General features: G+C 34.6%; 1 protein-coding gene and 1 non-coding gene across 30 annotated transcripts in view; one reads left to right on the forward strand and one right to left on the reverse strand.

Annotated features, from left to right (window-relative positions):
* Nucleotides 1–19831, reverse strand: part of PCM1 (pericentriolar material 1) — an 89579-nt gene that overhangs the window by 55112 nt on the left and 14636 nt on the right. For 15 of the 29 annotated variants that reach the window (XM_057696483.1, XM_057696489.1, XM_057696488.1 and 12 more), the window contains 10 exons: nucleotides 16923–17040; nucleotides 15182–15424; nucleotides 13896–14165; nucleotides 13053–13223; nucleotides 12751–12867; nucleotides 11091–11279; nucleotides 5579–5756; nucleotides 5323–5412; nucleotides 2899–3008; nucleotides 1119–1335 (listed from right to left, as the gene is read on the reverse strand). In XM_057696483.1, the coding sequence (XP_057552466.1) occupies nucleotides 1119–1335; nucleotides 2899–3008; nucleotides 5323–5412; nucleotides 5579–5756; nucleotides 11091–11279; nucleotides 12751–12867; nucleotides 13053–13223; nucleotides 13896–14165; nucleotides 15182–15424; nucleotides 16923–17018 (1681 nt within the window). In that variant the 5' untranslated portion in view covers nucleotides 17019–17040. The remainder of the gene's footprint in view (nucleotides 1–1118; nucleotides 1336–2898; nucleotides 3009–5322; nucleotides 5413–5578; nucleotides 5757–11090; nucleotides 11280–12750; nucleotides 12868–13052; nucleotides 13224–13895; nucleotides 14166–15181; nucleotides 15425–16922; nucleotides 17041–19831) is intronic. The other 14 variants (XM_057696511.1, XM_057696505.1, XM_057696510.1 and 11 more) reach the window with 7 other exon arrangements.
* Nucleotides 7604–7743, forward strand: LOC130830666 (small Cajal body-specific RNA 21). Its single transcript, XR_009047838.1, has one exon. It is a non-coding gene; the product is annotated as a small Cajal body-specific RNA 21 (non-coding RNA).

A 19831-nucleotide genomic window follows, 5' to 3' on the forward strand; every position in this document is an offset into this window, starting at 1 on the left:
ATGCTAAAGAATAATGATTAGTTGGGGTTGACCCTACTGACTCCAATTTCCAATGTTACACCTCCTACTACCAACTGTTTGAGTAAGAGGCAAGGACCAGGCTTGGAAAGGTATGAGGATAAGTGAGGACTAGTAACTAGATCTGAATTAGACAAAGTCAAGTAAAAACTCTGTAGAGGAGAAAAGATAGTTCCTACAGTATAACTAAGATGACTATTGGCTTTTCTATGTAAGTCAGCCCTCCATATCCAAGAGTTCTGCATCTGCAGATTTAACCAAAAGCAGACAGAAAATATTCAGGAAAAAAAAATTTCATAAAGTTCCAAAAAGCAAAACTTGAATCTGCAGCATGCTGGTAACTATTTATATAGCATTTACATTGTATTAAGTATTGTAAGTAACCCAGAGATGATTTAAAGTATACTGGAGGATGTGCTTAGGTTATATGCAAACACTATGCCATTTTAGATAAGGGACTTAAGCACCCTCAGATTTTGGTATCTGTAGGGGTGTGGGTGGGAGTGCTGTAACCAATCCCCCATGGATACTGAGGAATGGCTGTATAACTATTTAACTAGTATAACTAGGAAGACTATATGCCTTTCCTAGTCCCACCTGAGACGACTACCTCTGTATTTTAAAAAGATGAGGTGTTGAGGTTTTATGCACTAAATAAATTTTTCATATCTCAGGTTTTTTTTGTATAAATACTTCCTAAATCTGTTTCATAGTTTTAAAATCAAAGTACTAATTTGGTTTAGTTTTTGTTTAAGGAAAAATTTTGGATATGCTAAAAAGTGCAGTATTATTACGTCCAACTATCTAACAGTTACCTTCTCTTATACTTTTCCCTTATTTAAAATCCTACCAATTTTTCAAGCCCAAATTCATTCTTCTCCCTTTATGAATTTTACAGATCTACCATCTATTTGGCTTTACCATACATTACCTTGTTACTTAAAAACTTTTCACATGCAAGTCCTATTTCCCCACAAAAATTATAATTTTCTTGGCTAACTATGCGTTCATTCATTCACTAAATATTTACTAAGTAATTAGCTGTTGGCATATATATTTCCGTGTCCTCTACCTAACACTGCAGAGCCAGATTTACTTACATGATGAATTGTTCAAATGCTGATCTCGAAGTGTGTGAAGTTCTCCAAGCAGTTTGTCCATTTTTTGTTTCTTTTCTTGTAACACTCTCATTTTGCTAAAAAGTTGGACTTTCTCATCAGGTAAATGCTCTGAAACTGATGGATTTCTGCTCTGAGAAACCTCCCTAGTTAATGAGAGACTTTCTGCTTGTCGTCTATTGTCTGGAACAGCTGGAGGCTTATTTAAAAAAAAGAAGAGAAAAGACTAGGCAATTAAAGGTTGCATTCTCATTCTAAAAATGCATAAATATTCTTTATAAAAAAGAGATAAACATTTGTGTAGCTTATACTGGTGGGTAAGTATATGCATTTCCTATTCCCAAATTTTATATATACTGTTTCCCGATGTGCCGCCATATCTATAAAACAGGATACATGTATATATGTACGTATACATGTATCCTGTTTTATAGACACACATTAACTACACAGTGGGAATTCACCGCACCTTATCACCTGGATCTAAATTAGGTGCTAGAAATGCCACATTTTATGTAGAATAAGCCTTCAAAAATCTCATTCTCTCTCACCATCTTTTTAAGACCACCATCATTAACTTCTTATCCTATCAGTTTTTCCTACCACTTCTTTCCTATTAAAAAAAAAATTTATGAAACATTTCAAAAATCCACTAAGGATTAGGGAATCATATAATGAATAACCAGCACTGAGCTTAGTCAAATTTTAATATTTCGCCACAGTTGCATCAATTCTTTAAGAGAAATGTAATATTATAAATACAGCTAAAGCTTTATACATACAAATCCTGACCCCACTGCTCTCTCAAGAGATAATCACAATCTGGAATTAGACATCTACCATTCTCATACATGTTCTATTTTGTAATACCTGTATATGTATCCATAAAAAATATATACTCTTTACACATTTTAAAACATAAGCTAAGTGGTATCCTTCTTAAACCTGCATTTTCATTCATTAGCTCTGATTCATTTACTGTAACTGGTTATAGGATTTCACCCTACATAAATTTCATAATTTATTAATCCATTTTCTTGTTCATGGACATTTAGATTGTTTCTGCTTTGCTATTAATCCAATGCTGTCATGAACATTCTTGTATGTATCTCCTTTTGAATGTGAGAGTTTTTCCAAGTGGGCCACTGCAGGGTCACTAGAAAAAATGTACTAGATATTGGTAGATAACTCATAAAGTAGTTAGGTCATTTTCTTTTAACTTCGTCAGCAGACAGGAGATAATGCATTGAGTGGAGAGGTATTAATTCACCCTTTCTTACTCAATCTTACTCAACAGATTGAAATTTTGCCTTTATATCATTATTTACAAAGGTCATCAAATTATAACACTCATTAACTCTGAAATTAAACTTAAGAATTCTCTTAAAATTGTTAGTAAAACACTGCAAAAACACAGATTCACACTAACTTATGTTTAACAGTTGTGACTATTAACAATCTTTAAGGTGAAGCAGAATGTGTCATACAAAAGGGAAGTTTCACTAATCACTTTATTCAAAGTAGATATTTCCTCAAATTCAGTGTTTCCCAAAGTATAGTTCCAAGACTTCCAGCACTGGAATCACATGGTGGGAAGCCCACCCCAAACATATGAATCATAATTTTGGAGGTGGCGGGATCCCACTGACCAAAAATCTACATTTTTTAATTATGCCAGGTGTTATCTATGCTCAGTAAAGTTTGAGAAGCACTGTTTTAGTTAATGCGATTTTAAATCTAGTATACCAAAAATAAAAGTTACCTGAGAATCACGAAGCTGATTATGAAAACGCTGAATTAAGTCATTCAATTCTTCATTTAGTTCAGATGTGATACTGACTCCAGACAGGCTACCTGCAGTTTCTGTTACAACTGGAAAGAAAGTTAACTATTCATTAAAGCAAATAAATAAAATACTTTAATTTCTGAGAAGCTAAAAATAAATCTGGGAAAAAAAGAAATTTAAAAAGTGAGATTTAAAAAAATCTCACAATGTAATTTGAAACTAGTTAACCCTCAGATTTATCTGCCAACCAATCATTTTATGTTTCCTTCTAACCTAAAATAAAGGAACACTCACACAACTCTAGTATAGTGGTTCATCTTTTTCTGTCCCAACATTCAAGGAGGGAATACTGTTAGATTCCAATTAAGAATAGTGACTCTAAGAGTCAAGGTGTGGGCAGGTCTACCAGGCTGGGTTGGAGAAGTGGCAGGTAAAGTGGTTAGTCTGAAAAAGCACAGCTCATTCTGACCAGTCTCAATCCCCACCTCCCTCAACAGAATCACTGTTCTAGTACAGGTGCTGGCAAAGTTTTTTTTAAAGATTCAGATAGAAAATATGTTAGGCTTTGTGGAAATACAGTTCGTGTCTCAACTACCCAACTCTGCCACTGCAGGGCAAAAACAACTATATACAATACATAAACAAGTGGACATGGCTGTATTCCATAGAACTTTACTTCAGGCAGGGGGCCAAATCCAGTTGGCCACAGCTTGCTGACCCCTACAGCAGAACAGATCATTTATTGAAGGAGGTGCTTGTGATACAAGTCATACTAAAAGAACACAGTTTTTATCTTCCTGAGGCAGTATTCACAAGGCAGTATTCTGATGACACTTTTGATAACAGTTACTGCTCTACTACTCAACCACTCCATGCTTATCTTTCCAGTTCTAAAACAGACAGTGACTATAAACTGTTTCTGTTTTGAAGGAAAATATTAGTGTTTTCAATGAGAAACTGGAATTTCAGGGCGGGACAGAATCCCACATATCTAGTCCAAACTACTTGGGGAGAAAAAGCAATTACAGTCTAGATAACACACAACTTGCTAGTTAAATGATAAAAGGAGCACTCTTTCCCATAACAATTATGTTGTCTCTCTTATATACCAGAAGATTAAATACTGTAAGTTTGTTTTTTCATCAGTATTCTCCTGCAAAATCTCATAAATGCAAGAGGAAATGTTTTTAATCATTAACCTAAAATTCTTTTCGAAATAGTACATAAAATAAATTCCAATGTAAACTCCTATTCATTCTCCTCCTGGTCCCTGACTCATAATTGTACATTAAATAAAAAAGATTATCTGCTTACTTTAAGGTTTATATTCAGAAATAGAAGACCCCTCACCTAGAACTCGAAATCTGATTCTACTAAAATTCCATATAAACCTAGACAAGTCACAAATTCTGTGTCAGAATTCCTTCTCTTTTGTGAGAATTTTAAAAAAAGCTCTGGCAACTAACCTACGATTTTGCGGTGATCAAATGAGATGACGTAAATATAACTATCTGAAATAATATATCACAAGAAAATCTCTGAAATCTAATACTCCAATCTTGAAAAATATTTTAAAAGTTAGCCATTAACCAAACTGTATTGGTCATTGTTCAAATATTGTTTTTTCCTAAATATAAATATAAAACCTAATGATACTTTGAATTTTACAAGGAAAAAAATGGGGATAAAATTTACATTATTATTATATACTCAACCATATTTATTATATATAGCTATATAATTATTACAAAAAAGTAAGTTACTTGCAAGTCTTAAAGTTCCTCATGAAAATGGAAAATTAAATTACGTATAACAGGGCTGAGCCAGTGGGCTAGTGTGGACAGCACGATAAACTGAGTAACCACGGTAAGGACCTAAAATGGAGAGCCCACAGGAGATAAATTATTATTAGACTGGGATGACAGACTACTAGGAAATGTACCTTAGTTTCATTAAGTTTTAATAAGTAACAAAACTTTTTTTTCAACTTAATGAGAAGCTAAACACATAGGTTTGATGATAATGAGACAAACTATAAAGTTAGACTCAATACTAAAGAATTCAATACAATTTCTATCTAAGTAATACATGGCTATGAGGGAAGGAAGAAGAAAGAAAAGAACATTTCTGAGTCTCAGGAAGACTGGATAGGATATAAATTTAGTTCAAAGGAACTAATGCATACAATTGGATACCTCACTAAAATAACAGGGCTACTACTCACATCTGAAGCTAAGAAGCTTACATTTATTCACTGCCTCTTAAGGTTTTAACCCTTCCTTGGCAGGCAAGCAAAGTACAGCAATCCTGGTTAAATAAAGTGCAAAAGGCAGAAATACAAGCAACAAGAGCCCTACAAATCTGAAGTACAAAAACAGAACTACAGCCTGTCCCTTTTACCTCTTAAGGGTACTCTCTGATGAAAAGGAGAGCGAGCTGGCTGTCTGCACGGTACAGTATGATGGCCAGGAGTTGTCCCTGCAACCTTTTCTGCATAACCAGAGAAAAGCACAGGACAGGGTAAGCCTCACAAGTAGGTTTCTAAACGAGACAACAATCAAGATCTGAGTATATAATAACCAGCATCCACCGTGCAATCACATCATTACTCACTGAGCCTTACTCATGAAAACAACATTCTAAGATAGAGGCGTACCAGAATCATCCATCACAGCGATAGCTTGCTCTGCTTTATGCTGCAGAGCAAGAAGAGCAGCCTGTCGTCCCTGCAGAGCTCTCAGCTGCTCCTGCTGCTGTAACATCCTTTTTAATAAATCATGTTGTTTCTTCAAATTTTCTATCTCTTCCATAGGCTCCTGCTGAGGATCTCTGGCCTGAAAAATAAGACCAACAACACTTATACCTATTAAAACCCATGTTCCTGTTTCAACTACCAACGGCAAAGTACATACACAGATAATACATTAGTATTAAATATACAACCCTAGATACAGGCTTGGAAAAAAAGAAGAAGAAAATCATGACACAGAGACAGCCTGTCATGTTAAGAATTAGGTAGTTATGTAATTTCAAGGTAAATGACCATACGGATAGGCTTAGCATGAAGAATTAACAAAAAGAAAATAAAGGAAAAGGCATACAAAAAGGAAGGCCAAGAGGGCAAAAGGAACTACACACACACACACACACACACACACACACACACACACACACACACACACACACACACACACAAATGAGGGATCCAAACCTTACAGAAAAGGAAAAGCAGATCATACCAGGTTAATGCCCTAAAAGTAGCCCTGGAAAAAGACCGGACTAAAAAATGTTCTGCCCCATTCCTAGAAGTGATGTTTAAAAACCAATAAGACAAAACAAAAACAAACCAACTATTTTCTAAGGACAGAAATTTTAAAAATATATTTTTATTTGCTTATTTGATGTGAAAGGCTTTAATTTACTTGCATCACTTTATATAAGCTTACAATGAAGAAAAAATATTCTTTTGCATCAAAGATATCTTTATTATTTTTTATTTTAAAAGATACTCATTTAGCTGAGTCTGAGGACATAAATTACATTGAAATTGCCCCCAAAAGAAAGCATTTTGCTTAAAAGAGGAACAGATTAAATAGATACCACCTGTAAGGAATTATAAAATTTTAAACGTTAATCTTAAAACTATTCAAATGTAATCCAACCAGAAAAAATAGTCAATTAATCAAAGAGAAAAATTTAAATACAACTTGGAAACAATAAATAAGACAAATTATGCATGAAATGTATACCATAGTGGTGTTTTTCACCATTAATCTGCCTTTTAAAAATTTTTATATCTTAAAAGTTTAACGATTTTACATAATGTTTACATTAAATATTTCTATTAACTTAGAAATAGTCAATTTTAAATTTGCATTGCTATCAAATTTTTATTGGGGCTATGTAGACTTTAAATGAATGATCTCCCCTGGCTCTGATCAAAATTAACAAGAAGAGTAAAGAAGTTCAATGATTTTTTTTGAAGGTAAAACGGCACTGATCTGTTTCCCTATGTACATGTGATCCCAAGAGAAATTATGGAGAACACAGATGGCTGCAGAGAAATTCCCTTCTGGGTAACCTTCCTTACCAATACTTTGCAAAAATCTCTTCTCTTTACCTCCCCAAGTAGAACTCATCAGTATTGTAAATAAGAATGAGTAACTGTGATAATTTGGCAAGCAATAAAAATAAGTACATGGAAAAAAAAAAAAAGTACATGGCTCAGAATTAAGAACTCAAAGAAAGGAAGATCAAATAGGAAGTAGAAGACTACAGTTAGAATGTCTGATGTACATATCAGACAAGCCAGGTCAGTGCTCTGTCTATCCTGGACTGGCCAACTGGACTTCATTAACAATGGAAGAGAAATAATGTATCTTGGTTAAGCTACTATTTATTGGAGAGTTTCCAATAAACTAAAGCCATTTTCAAATCAACTACAATTTACTGAGTTATCTCCCATCCTATACAAGTGGAGTTACCTTGTTAACATTACATTCATTCCTATGAAAATTCACCTTCTTAGTTCTGGCTCCTTTCAAGACTATTTACATCTTGAAAAAAATAATTTGAAGGGTGAGAGATAACTATCAATCTGAGATAGGTAGCCATTTCAGATTTGATCTAAATCAATTTCACCAAAGTCACTGGTAAAATATCAGTGTAAAACCAGGCCCCCTGGCTCGGTTTCCTGGGGGGTGGGCTCAGCCTGCCCCACCTCCCCTCAGACGAGCCTAGAGCAGAGAGGCCAGGCTTCCTCCCCCGTGGGAGAAACAGTTAAGACAGGAGCCTTGCCTGGGCTGTCCTTGCCTCACATTTATTTGGCCATGATAACCTGGCAGGGGAGCTGGTGGAAAGGATGAAGAGCTGACTGATGGGGCCTAGAAAAACAAAAACAAAAACGCGCCCAATCAGGTACAGATTTTAATGGAACAACTCGGAGAAATCTCCCCAGGTTGACATCAATCAAATACTCCAACAAAGTATCAACGGTAAATAACTAAGAAAAGAAACATTCCACAAATAAGGCAAAAAGTCATCTAGGAAAAAAGAAAATCATTAAGAACGTATTATCTCCATCTAATTCATAATCCTCCCATCTCTCAAAAATAGTTTAGACCTCAAGCTAACCTTAAAGCTATCTAATTTTAAAGAATTTACTAAACAATTTAATAGTATGGTTTCCTACCCTTTAAAATGCAAATTTTTAAAAAGAATTTTAATTCTCGTTGATCGCATTTATGTGTAAAACTTTGATGCTCTAATTATAAAGAATTCTGAACTTCAGATTTTTCACTAGCCAAAAGATGAATTCCCAACAATTTTTGAAATCAGTGGAGCTTCATTACTGGTTAATTTTTGCATCCACATAAATAACATTTCAGACTAATACTTAGAAAAGATGAACTGAGGGAGGTGAGTGGGAATTACAATGAAATATAAAGAAAAGGGGCTTTCCTCGTGGCACAGTGGTTAAGAATCCGCCTGCCAGTGCACGAGACATGGATTCAAGCCCTGGTCTGGAAAGATCCCACATGTTGCGGAGCAACTAAGCCCACACGCCACAAGTATGGAGCCTGCACTCTAGAGCCCATGAGCCACAACTACTGAAGCCTGTGTGCCTAGAGCCTGTGCTCTGCAACAAGAGAAGCCACAGCAATGAAAAGCCTGTACACTGCAACGAAGAGTAGCTCCTGCTCACCACAATTACAGAAAGCCCACATGCAGCAATGAAGACTAAACGCAGACAAAAATAAACTTATATTTTAAAAAAAAGAAAAATATAAAGAAAGGGAAGATGAGAAAATATAAATAAAAATACCCGGGGATAAAAATATGACAAGAAGATGGTGCATGAAACAGAAATTCAAAAAAGGAAGCCAGGACTATATCCATCCTTCAAACACATATTTTCATTTAAACTTTTTGAGTCACTTTCAGTGAGTACATTTTTCGTTTACAAATTTAAAAAAATAACTTAGGAGTGAAATCTCGAGTTGCATACAAGTAAAAGAATTTCAGAAAACCCTAAGTCTTCCTTTCCTCTACTCAACTGATGTTCTTCCAATAATTCTTCATGGATCCAAATATATTTTTATAGCTGAAAAGCACTTCAGATAATACATACTCCAATTTTTGTCATCTGAAAGGTGAGAAATTATAAGCCCAGAGAAGATAAAGCTGTGATTTACCCAGTATCACAGTGAGGGGAAGTCAGACTCCTAAGCTCTAGGCTAGTGTTTTTTCACATCATACTATCTGCCCCAAAATTATGTCCTTAGACTAGGTCTTCTGTATTTAAAACTCTCTCTGAAGAAGCAAAGTCTGGTTTGGGAGACAAATCTAGCCCACATGAAATAACTAGAAATGATAAAAACAGTAACAAAAAATAGGTAGATGGTATTTTTAAAAGCTTATGAGTTCTCTAAGAGCTAAGATTAAGTGTGGGGGAAAGATGAGTATGGGAAAACAATGAGGGCATAGATATTCAGGGAAGGCTCTTTTTAAAAATTACGCAATGTCATCATGCCTATAAAATATTTCATAATATGGACTCTGCCCTTGTAGGCAACTCAAGAATACCAATTATTTCCTATGAAGCTGCAACTCACAAGGCTCCTTTAAGCTCTGAACCTCAGTTAAGGCACCAACTTTTTTCCCTAGTCTTCTAACAGAATACTAAATTCTGAAAGGATATTAAGGAGGGAATGAAGGCAGGTGGGGAGAACGACAGATTCTGCATAGCAGAGAAAGAATAAAGTCAGTCAGTGGGAATTAGGGGTTTTTCTAAGAAAATGAAATCATTTTATAAACAGAGTGCTGATAGAACTACCCTAGGATGGCCCTAAGAATGAAAAGATTAAAAAGAATCAAATTAAAATAAACTTCAAAGAGAAGTTCAAGAGAAAATAATATTCATTTATATGGACATTATTTAAAGAAACTTAAAAATAGAGAAGTGGTTTTTAAAAGTAAACATAACACCTTAGAGGAAAAAAGTAAAACTGGCGGATACTATGCTGTAGTAATTGTCAACTCAAGTTCTGTTTGTCACTATTCAGAAGACTTAAAGAAAGGAACATTACATTCCAAAGGATATCTATTTTCCCCCATTCACTTTCTCTTCTCCAATGCTAACAGTTTTAAAACTAATCAGCTACTTTACTCTTCTGTTGAATTGGGACACATTTTGCTTAACATTTTATATACAGTAAGAGCACTATATATAGCTGATTTCAAACTGTATCTTCAAACCCTTGTGGGGGTGGGGTGGGGGAGACACCAAAATATCTAGATAAGTTTTCTCATTTTTAAACAGCCACGAAAAATATAAAATATGTACATAACAGAAAAGAAAGCCTAATCCTAGGTAACAAGCTAGTAAGAAAACATGAAACTGGTCTTACCCATACTCATTAAAACATTTCACTCCTGTCAAATGGATATGAGCACTTTTACAAATGTTATTTTTTATTCAAACTGTTTTAAGTGGAATTACACAAATAGTTGTCTTTAAACCTTTCCTGAGTGTCTTTATGCAAATCATGGAAAATTAAAAGAAAGAACATTTAGAGCAAACATTAGAGGAAAAAGTAACAAAAACATCAGGAAACAAGTCAACTGGATAATTAAATATTTTTCTAAAAAAAAAGAATAAAAGGGATTTCCAATGGGAAGAAAAATATAAACCAAAAGGCACTATAAAAATATGAATATTTCATTCTTAGAAAAACAGGAAAGCTAATAGCTTGCTCTATTTTTTCTTTCTTTAATGAATGACTACAGGAAATAAGACAGAACTTAAAAGTACCATCTTAATCCATGAACAGAAATATCAGCAACTAATGGTCAAGGTTTCAGAATGTGTTATATTTTGAGTTCTCAACAGCAAAAAAAGGAAAATGGATTAAGTTTCAAGTCCTTTGTTAATGCAAATAAAAACAGCTGTCACACATAACCCATGGAGAGGAGAATGAGAAAGCAGAAAAGAAGAAAAACACTAAGGGATAGCATTTTACTAATGCAAATTACAGTACAATTAACCACATTAATAACGTACATATTTAAAAGTAATAGCAACAACAGAAAAGCAAATGAGGAAAAGGAAATAAGAACAAAAGAGGTGCTCATTTAGAGACGTCCCAAGTTAATATTGTGAAGTATACCTTTGAGGGAAATCCACGTTTTCGGCTATATTTCCTATTAGGCCTCAGTTCCCTGTCATTCTGAGGAGGTCTGGCACCTTTCCCTTTTGGACTTGTAGTAACGTCAATGTCTGAAACCTGTTCTTGTGAAGCTGAATTCCCTAGTTTGTCCTCAATGCACGGCCGAATTCTCAGACTAAAAGATGCCTCCTTTATTAAATAGTGTAGCATATTAATTTCTTAACACAAACTCCTGTTTAACATATAAGCCAGCCTTGTAAATAAATATAAAAAGTTACCAGTCCATATTTTAGAAAATCAATCCATCCTCCCCCAAGTGGCAATAAAACTTTAAATTAGACTTAAATTTCTATAGACTAGACTACTGGCTTATTATAATTGAGTATTATATCCTAGGCAGTAAGCTATACAACAACTGCTAAAGCATATTTTAACATTTATTCTATGTTATTATTTAATTTTCAAAATGTCCTGATTTTATGTTATGAAACAAATTCTCATCATGGTGAACACTATATATACTAGCATATAAGTTATAATAATCAATTATACCATTTCCCTCCCCTCTCCAACAGAATTCCTTTACCCACATGTCCCAACCCTTCCATTTCTGCTGGAATGAAATGTGAGAAATAAATTATTCCCACACCATTGTAAATAGAAAAACAATTTCCCCACAGTAGCATCCATTCTTCAACAACCATATGGATCAAGCCCACTGAGCATCTCCTGGTGAAAATAATGGAGAGAAAAAAAAATTCAAATTTCCTTTTCAAATCAGGAAGGGCAAGGAACAGAAAGGAGGCAGATACGAAACTATGCAGGTCAATACTAAAAGGAAACAAACCCTCAAATTCCTAATGCTGAACAGTACTTTGGAACATACCTCAGAAACAAAAGATGCCATTATCCTTTCACAAGAAAGGCTTTCAAGTTCACTAATACACAGTTTTAAGTGCATCTGCTAAAATTAAAATGCTTAAAAGCATACTAGTTTCATACTGACTTCTATGAGCTAAGTTTATTTTATAAATCTTTCCTCAAAGTTCGGTAAATTTCTGATTATTTTTCCAAAAGACAGTATTTTGATACATTTCATTTTGCACAGTCATAATTTATAGTATTTTTCTCACTAGAATAAATCCCAAAGTAAATGCTACCCTGTCCCATTTTCATCTCAATTTATCAGTCATCTGGTTTTGCTTCAGTTCTAGGCTAGCCTGAGAAATGAAAATCCTAACAGCCTCAAAATGGGTCCTCAATGGCAAATGAACTTGGGAGACTTTTCCAACAGACAACATGCTAAGCAATGACACTGTACTTATAGCTCTTAAATCCACGATGAATTTCAACTTTCCCAATGCTTCTTAAAATGAGTAAAGCTGTGCTTAATGAAACAAACTAGGAAAAACCAGGTTTCTGCAAGTTGAAGATCAGAAATTATTAGATTTAATCAGCCATTAAAACTATTTTTAATGTTAATAAATAAAACTTTAAAATTTCATGTTCAAAATGAATATACACAGCATTAATAATCTGAGGGTTTCTTCCCTGAGATATACTTTTCATTAAGGAATGCCTACAAAAATATCATCCTGAAAAATGGGGGAAAACTTTATATCTTCATTTCCAGCACTTTAATTACTAAAAAGCCGCTTACCGTGGTATCTGAAGCCTCAGACTGCACATCTATGTTTAGCGATGTGCTCTCAGCTACAGAACCAGATCCCACAGCTGAATCTATAGTCCGAACATCCTCCTCCTCATTTTCTCTAGCCTGAAATATTTTAGTGGTATAAATCATACAACTATTAAAAAGGGCAATAAAATGTTATAATGGATGGCACAATTTTTTGAAAATATATTAACTCCTCTGGGGTGGCATCAGACTGTTATCAGTACATGTACACTGATATACTACAACAGTAACTCAATACACTATTTAAAAGGTCCAAAACTTACAAGAATTTTTTGGAGAAATTTCATATATGACTTTTCTTGTTCTTTAAGGTGATCTATTAGATGAGTAAGGCGCTCAACATTAGCAGATCTTTCATTTTTCTCTACAAGATCTTCCCGCATGGAACTAGCTTTAGTAATATATTCACGAATCTGAACAAGCCTGCTTACAATCTGCAGGGGAAATATTTGGAGGAGAGGGAAAAGCATGAAAATAAACAGTCTGTGGAAATGAGGAGAATAACAACAAAAGATACTTCTGGGTTTATTGTGTGAATTCATACATGCAAGAGATCTGAAGGAAATTTAGAATTTAACCAAACCATAACAGACAATACTACAATTCCAACTGCTGTTAATTTAAAAATTTTGAAATTAGTTTTAATTTACATCACTTGAATACTTCATTCTATGAAACTGCATATCAAACTATTATTTACATAAATTTTTCTAGTGTTTATTTCTTTACAAATTTTTAAAATTAAAATACTTTTGAAAAAACTATTTTTCAAAAGATTTATATAACCATTTAAAAAAATTTCTACAGCAATCTATTAATCACATTGCCCCCAACTCCTCTTTACTAAAAATTAGCAATATAGCATTTAGCAGATGAACAGAAGTCTTATTTTACCTGACTATGCCATTTCTACAATCATTTTGGTAAAAAGAAATTTATACCGTTTTGAATAAATCTGATAGATTAATGAGGAAGGTCAGGGAAGTATTTTCATTCTACCTAACTAAAATTCCTATGTGCATAACCCAATATTTCTTTTTTTAAACCTTAATGTTTCTACATTGAGGTTTGTGAAAGCAAAGAGCAAAAGAAAGAAGTTTTATCACCTGGCTACTCTCCATTGCAGGCTCTCCTCTCCCATCTTCTTCAGAGACTTGACAGTTTTGCAAAAGGTCATTACTTAAAGCTGATGCAAACAACTCTTTACATTGTGCTGAGCCAATCATTTCTCTCTTTTGAGGACTTACAGCAGCATCTTTGCTCTTGTTAGTATTAATCTGCATAGGCAAAAAGTTGAAGGGCTTTCGGTTTTCACTAAGCTGACGTTTGTTGTTAGCAGCTGTTGCTCTACCTTGAGAATCACTTCCAATGCTTCTCTATATATGAAAAAGAAACCAAATCCCACAAACATTAATCTTTCAAAATTTAAAAAAAAAATTCCAATGTTCTTAGTTTCACCATCAGATACTGATTCAGGAGATGTATATAAACAGACTTGTTATAAAATTCAAAGCAGCTTCAAACGAACAAAATTCTTTTACCAAAATATCAAAATTCAATTATCACATCCTATTCCTCATTCTGCCAGAGACAATTCAAATGGTGAATATGAGCAAGATTAGTCTAAATGAAGTAGTACGATTATGAACCATATTTATAACTCATATTGCTAGTCATACTCGATCACAGAATATAACACATGCTTTCGACCCACTGAATCAATGTTAATTAATATGAACATCAACATAAAGATGTGAAAATGCAAAGCACTGTCTGATAAAGTACCCAACTCAGTGTCTGGCATACAGTAAGTGTTCAACATTAATACATAGGTGGCTGAATGATATAGGATCATCAACATCATCATAACAGACGTGAATCTACCTTTATGCATCTTTGGAACCCTTATCTCTGTGAAGCAGATGTGACAGTAAAATGTTAAGAGTTCATTATCATTTCTGCTTGATTTTAGTTCTAAACTTGATTTCAGTGATTATAAATACAAACAATGGTTTCACCCTAAACTGGAGATAACCCAGCACATCCTACACTTACCCTATGATAAATACTCTAAACTGGATCCTCCCTTTTGCTTAACATCAATCTTACTCAGTTACTAGCATGCAAAATTTAGTTTCAAAATGAAATCCTTTAAGTTAGTCATACCATATAATAATAACGTCCTGAAAAACTTGTCCTCAGCAAGTTTAGAAATAAGGACTTTGTTGCCCTCCAAAGAACACAGTACCATCACCACTGATTAACATTCTTTTCATAGGCACAGAAACAAAGATAAAGGAAATAAACAGCTCAACTTTATTAAGACAAATTATTTAATCGATTGCAAATATTTCCTACAGTCAAAACTTGATTTTTAAAATAATTTACAAACCTGATCTAAATCACTGAAGTTTATCCGCTGTTTAAGTTTCTCTAATTCAGCCTGCTCGGGAACAGACATCTGCGTCATGTATCTACTATGTGGAAATGCATGTGCAGTCTTTGTTCTTCGCCTTCCAACTCCCGGCGATGACTCCGGAGAAATATCATTAGTTACCCTTTTATCACTTTCTACAAACTTTTTCTTATTCTTTTCGGATGATCTGTTTGCCTTCTTCTGTTGGCCACCCCAATCCTTTAAAATAGTAAAGGCAAATGTTAATCTGACCTCTATCAAATCAGGCAAATATTTTGGTATGCTTAAAAATTTTTGGTCTTAAAATCGAAAATAAAACATGAAATAAAACATATTTTCACATAAATACATAGTCTTATTTACTTACGTACTCAATTATTTACTTGTACTAACCCGTTTTCCCTCCACTACACCTAGCCTAAATTTCACTGTGCTGAAATTATAATTATTCAGAAAATAATTACTTTCCTATCATAGATCATTAACAAGCATAAATACCTAAACTCCAACCCTAGCGTCAGTCTGAATACTTTCAAAAGCATTTTTAAAAATGGCTACTTACTATTTATAAATTGAACCGTGCAATAAATTATAGATACCTTTACTGGCCTTCTTTAAAGTCAGTATGTATAGGTAGACAGATCTGGAATCAATCTGTGTTCTAAAGCAATTACTGTTATATGAAGAAATGCTTCACTGTGTGACCCTAGGCAATTTATTTAACTTCACAAAATCTGTTTCCTAATCTCTAAAATAGTGTCACCTTTAAAACTCAATTAAAAATAACATACATAAAACATCTAGCACAGTGCCTAGCACACTTATAAGCAATAAATATAACTTACTATTTTCCATAGGCAACAATATACTACATGATAAGGTCTGATATGAAATAACAAAAAATGCTTAATGTTTCAATTAGAAAACATTTTTATTTACTTAGCTATACTCAACGCATTCAACAAAAAGGTCTATAAATTCCTACCTTATCCATACTGGAAGAATCTTTTAGTTTTACTTTACTAAAACCTTTTGAAATATTTTTCTCTTTTATAACAAAACTCCCATCTCTACAAATTGTCCCTCCCCTCCAATCCATGAGTTGGTGTTCCTGCCAACCTCCTGTTCTACTTATCCCACCCAATCCTGGCCATAGATGACTGGAAAAGAGATGCATATCTAATCCAAATTAGGATAATCATACTTTAAAATGTCAAGTTGGAACTAACAGATAACTACTCAGTATATAATTGCAGCCATAACTTAAAACTTTAGAATGAAGGGGCAGCCATAGTGTACCACGTGCACTAGAGAAGAGAGAAAACTGGTCTGTGAAAAGAAAGTTGTATTAAGCAGAGGCACTCAGAAGCAGAGAGTCAGCATAGTGAAAAAGTAATTCTTGACATCTTTCTGGTTGCTTTTTCTAGTCCCTTCTTAAAACCCAGCTATATTCTTTTAACTTGTTTCCTATAAAACATCTTTATATCCTTATAATAAATCTCCTTTTTGGTTTAAGCTAACTTAAGTTTATATGTTACCTGTAAACAAAAATGTCTTCAAGTAATATAATATACAGCCCAGGATCATTTAATATCTTGGCCAGCAAGAAAAAATGTGTTTACAACAAGTTTCAGTGAGTATGACTTGTTTAAGACGGGGTAAGCTGCATTTCAACATTAGTAGTCAACAACACACCATCAATAATAAGATATCCTACCATATTGTTGAGTCGGTCATCAACACCCTCACTGCTCCAGTTTGGTAAATCCTGATCATTCATGCCTTCGTCAAAAGGACCTCCTCCTGTGGCCATACTGGCTTTTACAACGAATTTTCTGCAAAACAAATGAAAACTAACTTTTTTAACACATAAAAACAAATTGTAAATTTAAATCATTCCATGAAGCTTAGCAATATAAAAGAATCTCAGAAGAGTTGATTTTATGAAATAAAAGAGGCACTGTCAACCATACATCACAGACAAAATGATCTAGCTGCCACAGGCATAGTACAATTAGCATGCATTAAGCAGCCGAAGCGATGGAGGTGTGGGGGAGAAAAACCTCACAATATTCAGTGTCTGCTGGCTTGCACGCTTTAAGGCTATTTAATTTATTCAACGTAATCCTAAAAGATACAGTAATAAGGTAGGAAAAAGTTACTAATAGCTAGAACCAAAATTGCTCTTCAAAAAGAATACCCCTAAAGACCTGGGCATTTGTTTTGTGCCAAAGATTCAAAAAGCTTAGAACTGCTGTGCACAGAACATGGAGAAAGGTTAGGACTTAATGGGAAGGAAGGTAATGGTAAGCAAGATGAAAAGAAAGCAGCAAGAGAGAAAACAGGACTAGGTAGGTGAACGGGCAATAAAAGCCAAGAATATAGTAGCTAAAAACGTTTTAAACACAGCGATGCCTGCTGCCCTATTTTAAATTATATTGCTGCTATCTCATAGTTTTTCCCTCGATCTTGATATACTCTACTAAAGTTACAAATTTTCCCCACTAAAAAAAAGTGGGGTTTGTGAAAATCAAGGAAGGTACTAAATTTCACACCTGGGTCAAAGAGCTGAGAAATAGAAGAAGCAATAATACAAGCAAAGGTTCAGAAGCAGAGGTGATCATGAGAAAATAAATTTCTACATGATCTTGTGGAGGACTTTGTACTTCCACTGGGTGTGGAACTGCTCGGGTTGGAGGGGGACTGAGTGAAAGAGAAGATAGTAAAAAAACTTCATCTATAACTCAAGGGGCAGGGTAAGCCATTAGACATCAGAATTATAATAGGTTTTTCAGTTTACAAACACTAACATGCAAAGAAGTTAGATAATTTTGCCAAGGTCATTCAGTTAAAAATGTCATAAAAGAATACAAATCCAAGTTGCTTTGATTCTAAGATCCCAACTTCTCCCATTCACTAGAGTATAATATTAAAAGGATTATAATCATCCCTGACAAAGCAGGATTTATCCCATGGGTATCTGAATGCTACGATATACATTAGAATAATACATTACATGAAACAGATTATGTAACAGGTTAAATATCATCTCAAAATAAAAAGTGATAAAATTCAACACTTAATTTGAAAAAAATCTTAAAAAGTACAAATACATTGGTACTTCCTTACAGGTATATATATTTTTATAGAGATTTTCTCAATAGCATTTATTACTTTTTCAAAAAAAATTTACTAAAGTATAGTTGATGTACAATATCATGTAATTTTCAGTTGTAAAACATAATGATTCATAATTGTTAAAGGTTATACTCAATAAGCATGTTACTTTAATAATTTTCTAAAGAGTTGAAAAGCATATTTCAAATCAATAGCCAATGATCTTAAAATAAGATATGAAGAATATTCCTGTTAAAAGACCAAAACGGGGACTTCCGTGGCTGTCCAGTGGTTAGGACTTCACCTTCCAGTGTGTTTGGGGGGGGGGGGGGGCTTCAATCCCTGGTTGGGGACCTAGGGTCCCACATGCCTTACCTCGCACAGCCAGAGGATCAAAATGTAAAACAGAAGCAATATTATAACAAATTCAATGAAGACGTTAAAAATGGTCCACATCAGAGAAAAAGAAAGATGGTGGTGAAGTAGAAGGATGTGGAATGCATCCCTCTCCAAAGATGCATCAGGAATACATCAAAAGACGCAATAATTCCCACAGAGAACCAGCTGAACACCAGCAGATGACCTCGGACACCAGAAAGGACTGAAAAGATCCCAACATAACTGGGACAAGCAACCTCTGAAGTCTGGACTACTTCATCAGAAGTCAAGTAGGAGGCTCTGGGGAGGGAGCACTGAATCCAGGATGCTAGACTACCAGGGAGTCCTCAGACACAGGGAAGATTAACTGCAGAGAACTCTCACGGAGCCCTGTGTCAGAGTCTAAGACCCAGCTTTGTCTGACTGTTTGCAACTGCCAGTGCTGGACACCTCACACCAAACTACAAACAAGATAGGAACACAAACCCACCCATCAGCCCACAGACTACCTAAAGCCATATTAACCTCACAGATACCCTAAAACACACCACCTGACACGGCCCTGCTCATCAGAGAGAAAAGACACAGAGCCACACACTGGAAAGCAGACACCAGACCCTCGCACCGGGAAGCCGACTCAAGACACTGGACAAACCCCACAACAGGGGGCAGAGGGCAGAAACAAGAGGAATTACTACTAGGCAGCATAGGGAAAGGAGACAGCAAATCCTATAAATTAGACAAAAGGAGAAAACAAAGAAACACCATGCAGGCAAAGGAGCAGGAAAAAAACCCACAAGACCAAATACATGAAGAGGAAACAGGAAAAATGCCTGAAAAGGAATTCAGAGTAATGATAGTAAAAATGATACAAAATCTTGATTAAAAAAAATAGAGAAAGTACAAGAAACAGTTCATAAGAACTCAGAAAAACAAACAGCAATGGATAACAAAATAACTGAAATTAAAAATACTCTAGATGCTATAACCAGCAGAATGACTGAGGCAGAAGAACGAATAAGTGAGTTGGAAGATAGTATGGGGGAAATAACTGCCACACAGCAGGAAAAAGAAAAAAGAATAAAAAGAATAGAAGACAGCCTCAGAGACCTCAGTGATAACATGAAGCGT

This window comes from Hippopotamus amphibius, chromosome 10, assembly GCF_030028045.1.
Source record: "Hippopotamus amphibius kiboko isolate mHipAmp2 chromosome 10, mHipAmp2.hap2, whole genome shotgun sequence".
NCBI classification, from domain to species: Eukaryota; Metazoa; Chordata; class Mammalia; order Artiodactyla; family Hippopotamidae; genus Hippopotamus; species Hippopotamus amphibius.